The 16,025-nt window shown below is 43.8% G+C and overlaps 3 protein-coding genes and 1 long non-coding RNA gene across 8 annotated transcripts; 2 read left to right on the top strand and 2 right to left on the bottom strand.

Moving 5' to 3' along the window:
• Nucleotides 1-729: 729 nt before the first annotated feature.
• Nucleotides 730-4,130, top strand: kmt5aa (lysine methyltransferase 5Aa). The gene is made up of 7 exons (XM_062484292.1): nucleotides 730-1,006; nucleotides 1,670-1,817; nucleotides 1,917-2,193; nucleotides 2,296-2,377; nucleotides 2,635-2,694; nucleotides 2,780-2,970; nucleotides 3,134-4,130. Exons 1-7 carry the CDS (start codon nucleotides 896-898, stop codon nucleotides 3,342-3,344), a joined length of 1,080 nt encoding a protein of 359 aa, XP_062340276.1. The 5' UTR covers nucleotides 730-895; the 3' UTR covers nucleotides 3,345-4,130.
• Nucleotides 4,131-4,251: 121 nt separating this feature from the next.
• Nucleotides 4,252-5,435, top strand: snrnp35 (small nuclear ribonucleoprotein 35 (U11/U12)). The gene has a single exon (XM_062484293.1). The coding sequence runs from the start codon at nucleotides 4,477-4,479 to the stop codon at nucleotides 5,308-5,310; it is 834 nt and encodes a 277-aa protein (XP_062340277.1). The 5' UTR covers nucleotides 4,252-4,476; the 3' UTR covers nucleotides 5,311-5,435.
• Nucleotides 5,436-5,552: 117 nt separating this feature from the next.
• On the bottom strand, nucleotides 5,553-7,282 carry LOC134038719 (uncharacterized). Its single transcript, XR_009932677.1, has 2 exons — nucleotides 6,367-7,282; nucleotides 5,553-6,111 (listed from the first exon to the last, which is right to left on the bottom strand). It is a non-coding gene; the product is annotated as an uncharacterized LOC134038719 (long non-coding RNA).
• A 257-nt stretch (nucleotides 7,283-7,539) lies between these two features.
• rilpl1 (Rab interacting lysosomal protein-like 1) lies at nucleotides 7,540-15,738 on the bottom strand. 5 transcript variants are annotated; one of them, XM_062484254.1, is made up of 10 exons: nucleotides 15,144-15,738; nucleotides 14,243-14,390; nucleotides 13,269-13,387; nucleotides 12,893-13,138; nucleotides 12,300-12,485; nucleotides 11,198-11,248; nucleotides 10,965-11,119; nucleotides 10,641-10,739; nucleotides 8,370-8,567; nucleotides 7,540-8,118 (listed from the first exon to the last, which is right to left on the bottom strand). In XM_062484254.1, exons 1-9 carry the CDS (start codon nucleotides 15,429-15,431, stop codon nucleotides 8,435-8,437), a joined length of 1,425 nt encoding a protein of 474 aa, XP_062340238.1. In that variant the 5' UTR covers nucleotides 15,432-15,738; the 3' UTR covers nucleotides 7,540-8,118; nucleotides 8,370-8,434. The 5 variants fall into 5 exon arrangements, with proteins under 5 accessions (XP_062340238.1, XP_062340242.1, XP_062340243.1 ...); XM_062484255.1 differs by lacking the exon at nucleotides 7,540-8,118 and adding an exon at nucleotides 10,102-10,189 and having other exon boundaries at nucleotides 8,432-8,567; XM_062484258.1 differs by lacking the exon at nucleotides 11,198-11,248.
• Nucleotides 15,739-16,025: the final 287 nt, after the last annotated feature.

Here is a 16,025-nt window from a genome sequence, read left to right as displayed (position 1 = left end):
ACTGTTTAAGAAATAAGGTTGAGAAAGCCATGGTTTGAATTCTTAACAAAATACAATAATTTGCGTCAGTGTCATGCAGTGGTGAGACACTTTCATGTAGAAATATGACGTTTGATAGGCTGTTGTTCCATGCGAATGTAACAACAGCCAATCAAGGTCACGATATGAATAAGCACATATTTAAGAAGCTATACACACATTGTACACACGTCTTTTTTGTAAACGAAGAACGAAGTTGTAAGGTACATCAATGCTGTGGATAAGTAGCCTACTAAAGACAAGTCTAGCATTTCCTGAACAGAGCTTAAAGAGTGTTTGCAGAGAGAGTGGCCACTGCAAATTGATGTAATTTAATCATTTTGCAGTCACACACCTTTAGAATAATAATTTTAAAAAGTATGGATAATTTATCTTAAGAAATTCCGTTCATTTTAAATTGAGCTAGAAAAACTTTTTTGCCATTTTATTTAGTCACACAAACCAAAATTTTGAAACTGTTGCCGTTCCGACAATTTATGAAAGTTTATGAAAAGCACGCGAGAAAATACAATTGTATGTATTCGCAAGATCCTTATCATGGATGCATGTATAACACAACCATTGTTAAGCAATTCTAACCATATCACATTTAACATAGTTATAATCTTGTTTGATCCATGCAAAAGTGATTAATGATGATGACCATTTGGAAGATCAACGACTGTTTCAGGTCAGTTACAGCACCGCCTACCGACATTTTGATTGAACTGCTGTACTAGTGTACAACAGCGTTTAAAATTTAAATGCCTCCCCCTTGAAATAATTTCGAAACCAAAACAAATAGACAAACGACAGAAAGCTAGAGAATCAATCCAACCGGGGCATCGAAAGGTACTCTTGGGGAAAGGGTGGTGGGATGACCATACTGCGTGAAACAAGGGAGATAGACCACCTTGTTGGACATCATTGTTTCACTGCAGAGTGGACCCAAATATTGAAAAGGAAAAATAAGTCCGAAATGAACGGGGTAAGTTCGCCAATGTACGGCTTTAAAATTGCGTTAAAATTCGCTGATGTTTAAACCCACATGTTGTGGAGCTATGCCCACAAAAATCTAGAGCTACGTAGGTCGTTAGCAAAAACTAGCACATTTTGTCACATTTAGCACTACCTGCTAGCCAGGCTAACCAGAAAGAAGGAACTAGCCAGCTTGCTAGGTAGCCTAGCCTATGAACCTAACCTATTAATATATGATTGACTAAAGTTAGCTAGATGTCTGTCGAGCTACAGTACAAACACGGTGTTGTTTTAGTGGTTGTGCACAATACATGATCGCCATTTAGCAAACTAGTGTTTGAGTCTCATAATGAAATGCAACGTGACAAGTTGTGTGCTAGCTAGCGTAGGTTAGCCAGTGAGCCATAATGTAGGCCCTCACGAATCGTAATACAAATCAAGATGGAAAACGTTAACCAACAGATTCAGTAATTGTCGGCAAAGTTAGCCAGAAGAGTCAAAGAGAGACTCTCTGACCGATCTCCCCGACCGAACGCAAGCACTGATCTAATCAACTTTTAGGATGCAAATCTTACTGAAAATATTATACAACGATACTAACTGTATTAACTGACTAAACATAGTCTATAGCCTCTATATGATTATGTTGTCTATCTTGTCCATTATATCACAGGACATTGTATGTGGCCATTCCATCACCCTTTTAAGCCCCAGCAAGTCAAAGTCACCTGTCCATGATGAGATGACAATAAAACTAACTCAAGAAGGAAAGTGTCCTGGACGATGTTCTCTGCAAAATGACACATCAAAGCCAGGAGATGGTAAGTTAATGTTCAGGGAATGTCATCATATTTCCCTATGACTTATCTATCAAGGGTATGTGTGTATTATAACCCTGTCTGTTTGTATGTTTCCCACAGCCAGGAGACTTAACCCAGCTAACTCAGATACCTGTGTGTTGACTCTGACTGAGAGGGAAGGATGTCACAGTCAACACCCTCCCTGCTGGACAGAAGATCTTGCCTCCTCACAGCAGCACTACGCTCCAGCTTGCCTTCGTTCCCCAGACGATCTCTCTCCTCCACCCAGCAACAACATCATTCACAACCCATTCCTCACGAACAACTCCGCTCACTTGACCAAGTACAGAAAAGGCGTCCGACACAGGGTCAAAGGGAAGAAGTCCACATTCAGAATGTAGGCACACTGAGCATAACTAGCAGTTTGGTAAATTATTTGAAATATATATATTTTTTTTTAATAACCTTTTTCGATTACACTTTCCTAATTTCTTTACAGTGCAGAGAATTCACAAAACCGTAAAGTAACTGACTACTATCCTATACGACGAAGCTCCAGGAAAAGTAAAGCAGAGCTGAAGGTAGGATTGGAGTGAATTTAATGTGTAATGCATGTTTTCCCAACAATAATTATCTTGTTTAAGTTGAAACTACTCATAACAAATGAACAAAAATAAAACTGTTCAATTAACAAAATAATATTTTCTTCTTCTTATTATTATTATTATTATAATCAATATACTTGGCTGTGCTTCATTGTTTAGGAAATGTTGGTATCAGAAAATGTATCATGCAGGTATTATACCGTTTTCTATCTTTCTTTGTTTTTCCTTGCCAGTGTGAACAAAAGAAGCACATTGATGATCTAATCACAAATGGGTTAGAGGAAGGAATGGAGGTACAGTGTTACGTGGGCTTGTCGTTTCTCCATAACTGTCACCTGTGTGCTCGGACATCTAATATGATTCTCGTTTATGTTATAGGTTCAGCATATAGAGGGGAAGGGAAGAGGAGTATTTGCAACTCAGTGTTTCCAGAAAGGCCAGTTTGTGGTTGAGTACCATGGCGACCTGCTGGAAATCACGGATGCCAAGCAAAGGGAGATGGAGTACGCTCAAAACCCTGCCACCGGCTGCTATATGTACTACTTCCAGTACCTGTGCAAAACATACTGGTAGGCCGGACAACAGTGCTTTTCATATACAGTCTGTTTACATTAGTTGCTTTCTAGGTAGGACTGAGCTGTAGGGCTTGTTATCTTTTAATTTAGAAGAGTACGCTACAAGCTTTGTCTTGTCTTTTTTTTTTTTTTTTTTGTGTATCTTCTCTTCGTCTAGCATCGATGCCACAAAAGAGACGGGTCGTATGGGCAGGCTGATCAACCACAGTAAAATGGGCAACTGTCAAACCAAACTCCATGACATCAACGGCATACCTCACCTCATCCTCATAGCATCTCGAGACATCGACGAGGGAGAAGAGCTCCAGTACGACTATGGGGACCGCAGCAAAGCCTCCATTGCTGCCCACCCGTGGCTCAAACATTGATAGAGAGATCGGCTCGAAGAAAAGGGAAAAGCTGTTATTTCTTAATAGATTTTTTTTTTAAATGTAAAAAGAATTTGCCTTAGCATCAGAATGTGTAACAATTTATTAAGTGGGGAGGGGGGAGGGGGTAGTTTGTGTGTGCGTAGGGGTGTATACAAATGTTTTTGGGGGGGATATAATGACAAACACATCTAGATTGAAGACATCAATACTTTTAATATATATCTATCAGTATATAAAACATGCTAGTGTTTTCCACCACATCTCTTTTGTATATTTTGTATTATCAGTAGAGTGCTTCCATGGCATGCAGGTAGTAGTTATAATGTTCTGCATTTTTATACAATGTTTTTCTTAATTGGTTGTGTGACAGTTGCTTAGCAATAATTATATTTATGGCACCAGAGACCTTCTGGTTCATGCAGAAAACAAAACTATGAGATGCAAACTACGGGCCCTCTTCAAATGGTTCTGTAAAACTGGAATGTGATTCCAAACATTGAAACACACTTTATTTAAAATGTTACCCTTATGCCATGCTGTGTTGGGTTGTTTTATGAACTTGAACAAATCTGTACCTCTTAAACACACAAAGCGGTCGCTTGACCACAACCAAATGCTCCATGTGAAAGTGTTTGAATAAGTCACTTTGATCGGGTGAAGGCATTGTTGAATAAACTTGTTTTATGCAAAAGCATTTCCTGTTCAGAATCTGGTTTTAACCTAAACTTATGTCGCTGCTGTTTAATAAATGCAGAGTAGTCTAACAGTTCGCTTGTTTTTACGTTTTCGAAAATATCGTGTGCGTACCCTGACCTAATTACAGAATGTCCAGAAGTAGGAGCCATTTAATTACGACCGTAGCGGCTAACGCTTACAGGGCCAGACGGAGGGATTTAATCGATGCACCAACTCGAGATTAACGGAACCTTGTGTACAGCCACATTTTAACACGGGCTGTTTTTATTGATGCACATATTTGAGAACCATCTCTTGCGTCGACAGTAACTCTTTAGGCGGCTATGGTAAGTTTAATTTCAAACTGTGAACACGTCTAATTTAGACTTTACCTGTTCTTTCTAGACTGCGGAGGCAGTACGTCGTTAAACCACGTAACTTCCGACTGACTAATATGAACGATTGGAGCCCAATAGCGAAGGTGTACGACCCGCTAAAAGCAGGTAGCATCGATGGCACAGACTTGGAACCCCATGACCGCGCTGTATGGAGGGCGATGTTTTCCCGATACAAGCCCAATAAAGGTGTAGTGGGAGATCCCCTTCTTACACTGTTCGTTTCCCGCTTGAACCCACAAACAACGGAGGAAAAGTTACGTGAAGTGTTCTCAAAGTACGGCGACATCAACCGGCTCCGCCTTGTGAGGGACATTGTGACCGGCTTTTCCAAGGGATATGCTTTCGTTGAGTACAAAGAAGAACGGTCTCTTGTTCGGGCAAGGAGAGAGGCCAACAAATTGGTTGTTGACCAAAATGATTTGTTCGTGGACTTCGAGCAGGAAAGAACTCTCAAAGGATGGGTACCCCGACGATTCGGAGGCGGACAAGGAGGGAAAAAAGAGTCTGGACAGTTGCGGTTTGGTGGAAAAGACAGACCCTTCCGCAAACCCATAAATCTGGTGGGCGTCCCAATGAACCAGGACTGGGCAGACGGTGGGAGAGAGTGGGAAAGAGGCGTAGACCGGGAAGTTCGGCAGCGAGGGGGGAATGATTACTCCTCAAGCCACGAGAGAGACACTGGCCGGGCAAATAGAGGCAGAAGAAATGACCACGAGAGAACGAGAGAGAGAGACAGAGAGTACCACAGAGAAAGAAAAGATTTGAGCCATGATAGAGGGAGGGATGACAGAGGGAGGGATGACAGAGGGAGGGATGACAGAGGGAGGGATGACAGAGGGAGGGATGACAAGAGACACCTGAACACATACAGGCCAAGGGACAGGAGATGATGAACTGATTGAGTTCTGAGATTTCTGAATCACATTGTGTGGAAACACATTTTGTTGGTTGGTCACCTAAACACCTTTTAGAAGTTGAAGGAATTCAGAAGAGCTTTATCGTTAGTTTCCCTTCAAAAACCTTAATTTTTGTGATCCAAATAAAGACCGTTTTCCTCTGCAGTCGTGTAATTTCATTACGCAAACATGATCAAGTCAAGAAACATACAACACTGCACATTGTGGCACAATGGTGAACAAAAATTATATTCTGGATCAGGCGATTCTTTATGTTTATTAAGCAGGGATTTTTGCACACTGTATGATAAAACTGACAATGTTATGCATTATAATTATACCAATACTTAGGGTAGGCGCTGAGTAGTCATGGGGTTTTCAACCACAGGATAAAACAGTGTTTGTTCATCAGATTACAAATTCACCCCATAAAATAAAAATATTTCCCTTTAACCCTTGTGTTATCTTCGGGTCATTCTGACCCATCAGTCATTGTGACCCACCGTTGTATTGCGACAACTTTACCGCATACAAAAACAAAGTGAAGCATTTTCTTTTAACCGGTGGGCTGTCTCAGACCCCCCACATTGCGAAGGTTAAAAGAAAATTATTTTTATTTGTTTTTGTATTGGGTAAATTTGGGTAAACACAACGATGGTTCGTTATGAACCTTTGGGTCATGTGACCCGAAGACAGCACAAGGGTTAAATAGAATTTACTATCTGACAGAATTCAACACATCAGTAAACCTGCTCCCTTTTACCCCCTTCAGTGTTCATTTAACCCTTGTGTTATCTTCGGGTCATTCTGACCCATCAGTCATTGTGACCCACCGTCGTATTGTGACAACTTTACCGCATACAAAAACAAAGTGAAGCATTTTCTTTTAATCGTCGGGCTGTCTCAGACCCCCCACATTGTGAATGTTAAAAGAAAATTATTTTTATTTGTTTTTGTATTGGGTAAAATTGGGTAAACACAACGGTGGTTCGTTATGAACCTTTGGGTCATGTGACCCGAAGGCAGCACAAGGGTTAAAACCTTAAATACGAGTATCTTACATCAGGAAATACAAAACTTATCAGTTATTGTCAAAGTAATGGCACACGTGCTCTCTCTGTTTGCCCTACTTAAGGCTGAAGGATCTTAACCCTCGTGCTGCCTTCGGGTCACATGACCCAAAGGTTCATAATGAACCATCGTTGTGTTTACCCAATTTTACCCAATACAAAAACAAATTAAAATAATTTTCTTTTAACCTTTGCAATGTGGGGGGTCTGAGACAGCCTAGCTGTTAAAAGAAAATGCTTCACTTTGTCTTTGTATGCAGTAAATCTGTCGCAATACGACGGTGGGTCACAATGACTGATGGGTCAGAATGACCCGAAGATAACACAAGGGTTAAAACATAAGATATCGCCTCAGACTGAAGTGTTGAGTGAAATGAGTCAACGGCTTTCCATCAGTGACAGCAACCTAAGTTTATCAAGTAAAACACAAAACAGTTGTTGATCATTTAGCTTTATCTAGGATGTTACATGAGGTGAGTGGACTTAATGGGTTGTGGGTTTAATGAAGTTGCACTTTACTGCCACCCCTTAACTTCCTGGCAATCATACTGTTGTTTCTGCTTGAACGTGAGCTAGTCATCCATGAAAAGGCACAACAAAGCCTGAATAATACTTCATTAAGATATTTATTTTACAATGTGTCTGCCAAGTGAAAACCATTGTTTTAAGGACGTTTTTTTGTGAAAAAGAGAAAAAAAGACACTGTCTGCGCTGATTTCTACCAACAGGGCCTGATGTACATGTTTGACTGAGGACAATGAGGAAATATTTTAAAAACGTGCCATGTTACCAGTAGACCTTGGCACGGATTTTCTTGGTAGTGTCAGGATTTTAATTTTAAAACATCTCACACAACCAATTCATGTGCAAATCTCAGTTACTCGTGTTATCAATTTGTTTAACCCTTGTGTTATCTTCGGGTCATTCTGACCCATCAGCCGTGTGACCCACCGTCGTATTGCGACAAATTTACCTCATACAAAAACAAAGTGAAGCATTTTCTTTTAACCGTTGGGCTGTCGCAGACCCCCCACATTGCAAAGGTTAAAAGAAAATTATTTTTATTTGTTTTTGTATTGGGTAAAACTGGGTAAACACAACGATGGTTCGTTATGAACCTTTGGGTCATGTGACCCGAAGGCAGCACAAGGGTTAAAAGCCTTCACATCAGTGCCAAAACGACTGAACAAAACCTGCCACTGCTGGTGAAGGAGGAGTTGAGCAACAATTCCCCAGAGCTGCCTGGAGTCAATATTTTACCACAAGGTCTGTGGGACCAGGTAATACATCCAATCCATAACTCATTTTCAATATTACCAATATAAATGTCAAAGTGAAAAATGTATCCACGTCTTTTCTGTCACTGAAACCTTCTCTATAGGATCTGTCTCATCAAATAAGCTACAGGAAGAGCCACTTCCTTCTGTATTCCACTTCCTGTATTCCACTTCCTGAACTTCTCTCCTCACCACGTCTGCTAGCCTCCCTCTCATTCAATCACACACTTACGATTCTCCTGCCGTTTGGAGCCTGCGTTCCCATCGCTCTATTCTAAACAGTCCACTTTGGGATAAATAAAGATCAAATGCATTTTTAATGAGAGTCTCCTTCAAGCTGTCTCAGACCACAGGTCCCCAAAGTCCCTTCACCAAAAACATGATCTCCTCGTCTCACCATGCCTCGGGTGCTGAATGGAGCAGGTAAGCAGAAGCTGGGGATTAGAGTGCCTTAACCCTTGTGTTATCTTCGGGTCATTCTGACCCATCAGTCATTGTGACCCACCGTCGTATTGCGACAACTTTACCGCATACAAAAACAAAGTGAAGCATTTTCTTTTAACCGTTGGGCTGTCTCAGACCCCCCACATTGCAAAGGTTAAAAGAAAATTATTTTTGTTTTTGTATTGGGTAAAATTGGGTAAACACAATGATGGTTCATTATGAACCTTTGGGTCATGTGACCCGAAGGCAGCACAAGGGTTAAGGGATGGGCTGGGTTGTTACAGGAAGGGTGTTTAGAGTGACCTCATCAAGCGCTGTCCAGGATGACTAGATCTGCTGCAAGGCCTCCTGGGCCTCTTCTGTGTACACATCATCTTTCCGTGCCCAGGAGCCGAAGCTGTCGTCATACTGTGCGTTCCGCTGAGAGTTCCGCCTCTTGTCTCGGGAGAAAAAACTAAACCTGGAGGCAGAGTGAGAGAGAGAGAGAGCGAGAGAGAGAGAGTTTGTTACAAACCCTTGTTCAACAATGACTTTGTGGTTATGTGACTTTATGGTGGTCGTAAAAGGCTCAACATGTAATAATACTGTAATTATGTCAAGTAGTTCATGTTAATAATAAACAAATCGTCCCTACTTCACATGCGTTATTACCAGAACTGTTTAATTATGTCAATATTTTAGTACAATTTTATTTATTTATTGATTTGAAGTAACATGTGAACATTAATACAATTAAACTGTGAGAAAATGTGTTTGGCTTTACTTAGTGAAAGAAGAATTAAGTCTCCTTGATGAGCCACCATGACTGAGGAAGGTGGAAACTATATACTGTAGCAGGTGATTCTCCAAATTAAGTTTGAAATATTCATCCTATGTTGAAAGATCAGTCCAGTTAAAGGAAGGAAGTTATCTTAAATTGTAATTTTGAGCTGAACCAAGATGTGCTCTATGGTGATGACAGAAACTGAATCTTAAACATCCATCGCAATTAGTGTTATAAGCTGTGGTCAGTCATTAAACCTTTTAAGGAGTGAGTTATTTTTCCAAAACGGAAGCTAGCTAGTTTTAGTTAGCTTCCGTTACCTAGCAACCTAGCATAATACTCGTAGCAATGCTACTACCTGCTAGTGTTACTTGTTAGCCTCCTAATTGTAAATTTTGAAGCCATACTATAGCGTTTGTCATATAGTTTTTGTCTATCGGAAAATAGTCGGTTGGAATGTTCAGAATCACATATGTGTGACGCTACTCCTTAACGGGTTAAGTATTCTACAAACATTTTAGTGAATTACACAGGGGGGACAATAAGTGAATTTTCTATTCTGACTGGCTGATTCCTTAATTTTGTCATCCCTGCATTGGGAAATGATTCAGAATGCCCCACAATCAGCAAATCAAAATACACGCATCTACGGAAGGTTGAGGGGCCCATGCGGGTGTAACAGACGTGGTCGCGCCACGGTCGGAGGTCAGCCTACACTCGGCCGACGTTCATCCACACGAAGGATCGAACACACCACCTTCCGACTTTTCAAGCGTGACCACTACCAGCTACGCCAACGGAAAGCTAGCGATCTGCACCAGCTACAAGGGCCCAACACATGCAGGGGGTGGAGACGTCCGAGCCTTCTAACAGAAGAGTTGCGTCAACCTCATAGACCATGATGTCATCATAGTAGCCAACAATGCTCAAACAGGAGATTTGTTCCGGAAAACTGCTAGCTTGGTAGTGTTACTTTAAACGTTGTCTAGAATGCAGAAATACTGTATGAGCGAGATGAAAACAACAATAATCATTCATCATCATCATAATAATAATAAATATATTTATATTACTCTGATAAATATGAAAACAAGCAATGAAAGCCAGCTATAGAAGCTAAATCACAAGTTTACGATCGAAATGCTTCTAAAATGTATTGAAGCAACTCTTCTACAAGGTGGTAGATGTGAAAGTAAGTGACAGAGAGGCCAACCAATGAAAATTGTCATACAAGAGACATGAGACGTCTGATTGGCTGTAAAGTGGGGTCATCTGGAATCAACCCAGCTGCCACCATCGGCATTATGGCTGTAAAAATCCTGTCACACAGAAGTACATAGGTATAAACACACACATACATACGCACAAATAGTGGGAGAGAGCAGAGAGGAAAAGACAGGGACCACATCAACCTAGTATGTTTCATATCAGACTTCTCACTACAGAGTGAATTCTAGAACTGTGGTGAAATGTAACTGTTATGGCCTTACATACCTCTCACGCCACTGAGGGTGAACCACAGTCATGCCTTAGTTGCTTTAGTGTGAATATGAGCCAGAGATGGATCCAGACATGCCCCCCAAAATTGCCCAAACTATTGAAAGTCTGTCATCTTAGCTGCGTGGGCTTTTGCTATTGATATACTGTGAGTCTGTGATTGAACATGAATTGAAACATGTTTTGACTTATGTGTCTCAGATTGACTAAAAGGGCTAGTGTGTGTGTTTGTGTGTGTGTGTTTGTGCGACAGCGTGTGTTACTGTTACATACAGGCGCTTGATTCCTGACTCTGGCTGTGCATGGGCCCGAGCCCTCAGTTCAGGAGAGGGTGACGAAGTCTGAGATCCAGTGTCGTCTTCCATCTCCTCACTGGAGACAGACAGCAGACATCATCATCACCATCATCACCATCCTCATCATCACCATCATCGCCATCATCATCCTCATCACCATCATCCTCATTATCATCATCACCATCATCACCATCATCATCCTCATCACCACCACCACCATCATCCTCATCATCACCACCATCCTAAACACAACGTAGCACCGACTCAAAGCGGCCTGCGTTTCCTGAGGTAAACCTCCTACCTTTTGTAGTAAGCGATCTCCTCCTGCAGCATGAAGACTTTGGACTTGAGCTCGTTCCTCTCGTGAAGAACATCCCTCAACTCCTGCAGGGTGAACCTGGGCCGGTTGGGGTCCTTGGTGTCCAACCCTGCGGTGTCCTCGTCACACAGCGCCTCCTGCAGGGACACAGGGACATCACCCAGAGGAACAGGGGGTGGACGGCAGGAAGGAGGGAGGGACGGGAGGAAGGATACCTTGGTGAAATATTGGAACACGGCAGACATGTCCTCATCATACATCGCCTCCTGGTGGTGCATGAGGTGAACTTCAACCAGACACCGGGGCCTTGTAACAATACCTCTGAAAATCATGTTTCCTAACCCCCCTTTCCTTCCAGTCAAAACATTTCTTTACACACTAAGTTCTGATCAAATTGGCAATCTGGATTATGGCAGGACCATAACCCTGTACTGTGAAAACTCTTCCGAAAAGTGGTTTTCCTTCTGGGAGGTGATTATGAATCTGAAGGGGACGATTATCCTAATGATGTAATCTAGGAAGGGAGAGAGGAAGGATGCAACACGATGATTCGGACCAGACCTGAAACTTCACAACAACTCAGTCCACTGCATGCAGCAAACAGAGCTAACCAGACATTGAACAGACAATGGTCGCGTAGTTACATTTAGTCATTTAGCAGACCCTCTTATCCAGAGCGACTTACAGTACAGTAAGTACAGGGACATTCCCCCGAAGCAAGTAGGGTGAAGTGCCTTGCCCAAGGACACAACGTCATTTGGTTTGCACAGCCGGGAATCGAACCAGCAACCTTCTGATTACTAGCCCGATTCCCTAACCGCTCAGCCATCTGACTCCCCTATAAATTATAAAAATGTAACAATGTGCTACATTAATCGCCACTTTTTACCAAAGTCTTTTTGTAGACGGTTCAGTGAATACAAACATGCTACGCATTCAACTGAAATCTGTGAGTGCTGAAGGGCAGAGATAAGGGTTAGACATCTCAAAGGGTGGTTACAGGAAACTTTATCTCCCTCCTTCCTCTCATTTCTCCCGTCTCTCTTTTACTAACACGTTTGATTTAGTAAGGGGTGAGGGGTCTCTGGTGAGTTGAACTACCAAGGTTGAGTTAAATCACACAGCACACTCTATCAAATACAAACATTTAACCAAACCCACGAACACATCCTCCAGGTCAGTGAGGCGGCATTTCAACTCCGTGCTCTACGGGTGTTACTACCTATTAGATGCTGTGCCAACGAGCAGTGCAGAGTTACCAGGGTTACGCTGAAAACTTAGCATCCGGCGCTAACCCAGCTAGCACTACGAGATTACCCATAACAAAGCCGCCTCCTCCTCCACCTCCTCCACCTCCTCCTCCTCGTCACGGCCCCCAGGGTAGGGAGAGAGGGACGGGGGGCAGGGCTCAGGATCGTACCCCCCCAACAGCAGCTCAGGGGGGTAGTGTCTCTCTGGCCAGGCAAAGCTCTCGGCCCCAGCGGGCAGAGCTTCCGTACCAGACTGGGGAGGCAAGACGAAGGTTTTTTAACTCATCATCGATCCATCAACCATCTCTGGTTTTCCTCAGGCATTGTGGCAGCTGAAAAGAAGGTCAATTAGCTTCACGCCAGCATCCCAAGAGGAAAGTATAATGAAAAGTAGAGGAAGGCTAGTTTAAAAGAGAGGCCTGTAGAAGTCCTGACCAGGTCACAAGTACACTCGCTATCCTAGCTAGCCTGCTAGCCCACTAGCCAGCCCGGGTGGGATCTTAGCTAGGGCTAGTTATGGGCATGGCCTAGCCTCGTGATCAGGGGCTCGTCATGTGATGAGGAAGTGCAGGTTCCTCATCTCAGACTCAGCGGTTGGTAATGAAAAACACATCAGTGCAGCACTGTTGACTTCACACATACGTGTTTCCCGTGAGGTACCTGTGCTGGCGAGGGGGGCTGCGGAGGGGGCAGCTCAGGGTCCCGGGCAGGCGCGTCGCCCTTCAAGCGCTCCCGCAGACGTGTCACTTCCTGTCTCAGCGCGCCCACTTCCTGTCCCCGCGTCTGCGCGCCGGCCTCCAGCTCCACCTTCTGCTCGATGAGGGCCTTGCCCTGGGCCTCCACCACAGAGATCTTGTGGCGGAGGTCGTGGTTGATCTTCATCAGCCTGGACTGCTGCTGCTGGAGCTGAAGGGGGGGCAGACACAGAGGCACGCAATGGGGCGGAATATCGACCCACGCAATCAATACACTGGAATCGATGGTGGTATTGGCTCAACGTCCGTCCGTGAGAGGAGGGAGGTAGGTAGGTTCTCACAGCTTCCACGTCCTCGTTCCTCAGCGTGAGCTCTCGGTCCTTGGCCCTGATCTCGTCCCTCTGCTTGTCCACCACCTCCTTGAGCTTCTTCATCACCTGCCGCTCTCTCTCCGACATGCCTGCGAGCACAGACGAGAGGCGGGGGGGCTCAGGGGCCGACACAGACAAGACCTCATTTGTGTGTGTGTGTGTGCCGTGTGGGCTTGTGTGTGTGATTGACGATTGATGAGCACTGAGGTGCAGTTCCTGTTTGTGAACGCATGCTGGGTTTAAAATAGCTTCCCCCACCCCCCACCCCTCCCTCACACACCCTCTCTCACACACACACACCCTCTCACACTATAAAAGTATTTGTCACAGATTCCAGGAGCTCAAAATACACTGTGACACACAGCTTGAAGTTGTGGATGAGATTAAACCTACAACATAAGTTGTTTCATAGAAACTGCTCGTGTGAGTGTGTGTGGTCTGATAGTATGTGTGTGTGTGTGTGTGTGTGTGTGTGTGTACCGCAGGTGTGCTGAGGCCTGAGGCTGCTCTGTCCCTGCTGTGCTCCTCTCTGAGGAGAGAGCGTGTCAGGGGGACTGGAGCCCCTCTGTGGCATCACGTCAGAGCCAGTCATGCAGCGAAGAGCCTGGCTCAGACTCAGACACAGAGAAGGCCTCCTTTGTGTGTGTGTGAGAGTGTGTGTGAGTGTGTGTGTGTGTGTGTGTGTGTGTGTGTGTGTGTGTGTGTGTGTGTGTGTGTGTGTGTGTGTGTGTGTGTGTGTGTGTGTGTGTGTGTGAGAGAGAGAGAGAGAGAGACCGGGAGAATAGCGAGAGAGAGAAAGAGTGAAATAGAGAGTTCCTTTTTTTGGAGCCAAACTGACCAGCTTGGCACCTTTTCATCAGCTCTTTTTCCTCCTTTACTGAAATCAACTTCCTGTCTGGGAGAGGTGAAAGGTCAAAGGGTTAAGGAATGAGAGGAGTCCTCACCTTCATGCCTCTGGAGGTCTTCCTCACTCAGGGGGTCTTTGATTGACCGGGTGGTGAGGAGGGCCTTGTTGTCCTCCTGCAGCTGAGCGATCTGGGACAGAAGGTCCTGGGCCTCCCCCCTCCACACATCCTCCACCAGCTCCAGCTCCTGCACACACACACACACACACACACAACCATTCAGACAACCATACACACACACACACAACCATACACACCGGCATTCACACACAACCATATACACACACACACTCAACCATACACACCGGCATTCACACACAACCATACACACACACACACACTCAACCATACACACAGGGATTCACACACAACCATACACACACACATGCATACATACACCCAACACCACACACACACAACCACACGTACAACCATAAAACCACATACACACATACATATATATACACACACATACACCATCCTGCCGTGTCAGTGTCATAAGCTCCTAAGTTATAACAGCCAGTTTACAGCAGCTATTCTGTCAGAGCTGCTGGGGTTTATGAGTAAACCCAGGACTTTCTGTGATATGAGATCTTACAGTGAAAGCTTGTGATCAGTAGCAAAGGTGTGGTATATTTGATCACTGTATGATATTAGACCCTTAGCCACCCATTGAAGACAGGACTCCCTGCAACGTTTGTAGGTGATTGATTGTTAGACCAAACATAAAATGGCAAAACACACAAACATGTGAGTGGAATTATCAATAATTGGCTTGATCTAGCGAAATATAGCCCAGACCTTATGTATAGCCCATTCATAGCTGTAATTACATTGGCATGATACTATAATCTTTTGTAAAAAAAAAACTGCGATCTTCACATTTTGGTAGATAATCATAATTATTCGTGTTCAATCGTCTAAACTATGGCGTACTGACCTTTTTGTGCTTTTTTTCTTTCTCCAGACGCTCCATCCTCTCCAAGCGGAGTTTGTCCAGTTCCAGCCTCAGCTCCTCGGTCTCCGGGCTTATGTTGTTGCGGCTGACCATCACTTCCAGTATCTCCAGGACCCGCACCACTTTCGGCATGAGCCTTGACAGAGCCTCGCAGCCATACTGGTCAATGATCCGCTCAAACTCCTGACCCACCACCGCGGCAATATCGTAAACGTCCATGACCGTCAAATCTGCGACGTTCTTTTCCAACGCAGACCCAAATTCCTCCATGGTTGATTTCTATCCGGTACCGGGGCACTATCCGGTTACCGCAGTCCCTCCCGACTTTCCTATTCTATTTCCTTCGTCACAACAAACTTCCTTCCCTTGGAAGAAAACTGTTGACTTTCGCTCTAATAACTTGATCAATATCTATATTTAGTGATCTTCATCTCAGCATTAACAAATGCGATTGTCGTTTTTCTAGTAGCTTCCAACATTTTTGTTAGTATGATTTGTTAAAGTTGCTATGATAGCCTACAATAGGCCGGTTCCTATTGCGGTCCCACTGCCAGCGCGCCGTGTCTGTCCCGGTTGTGGTCAGATTTCAGTTTGTATTGCGCATGTCAGAAATGACAGGCGGATGAGGTCGCTTTAAAAAAAAGAAAAAATACGTAGGGCATCGTGTATAGACTTTATATTGTAAACTAGTGTTTTTTTTTTTTTTATGCTCCAGTGGAGAAATGAATATTCAAACGAGGTAAACAGTTCTGACAGATTTAGTACACTTTATATGTGGTAATGAGAGAGCCTTGAGGTAGAGGGATGAGGCCAATCAGATCAGGAAAATCCCACAGTCTTCAAGAGCCTAATTATTTATGTGCC

Source organism: Osmerus eperlanus, chromosome 18, assembly GCF_963692335.1.
Source record: "Osmerus eperlanus chromosome 18, fOsmEpe2.1, whole genome shotgun sequence".
Taxonomy (NCBI): Eukaryota; Metazoa; Chordata; class Actinopteri; order Osmeriformes; family Osmeridae; genus Osmerus; species Osmerus eperlanus.
Note: the sequence above shows the minus strand (reverse complement) of the source record. Positions and strands in the feature narration are given on the sequence as shown.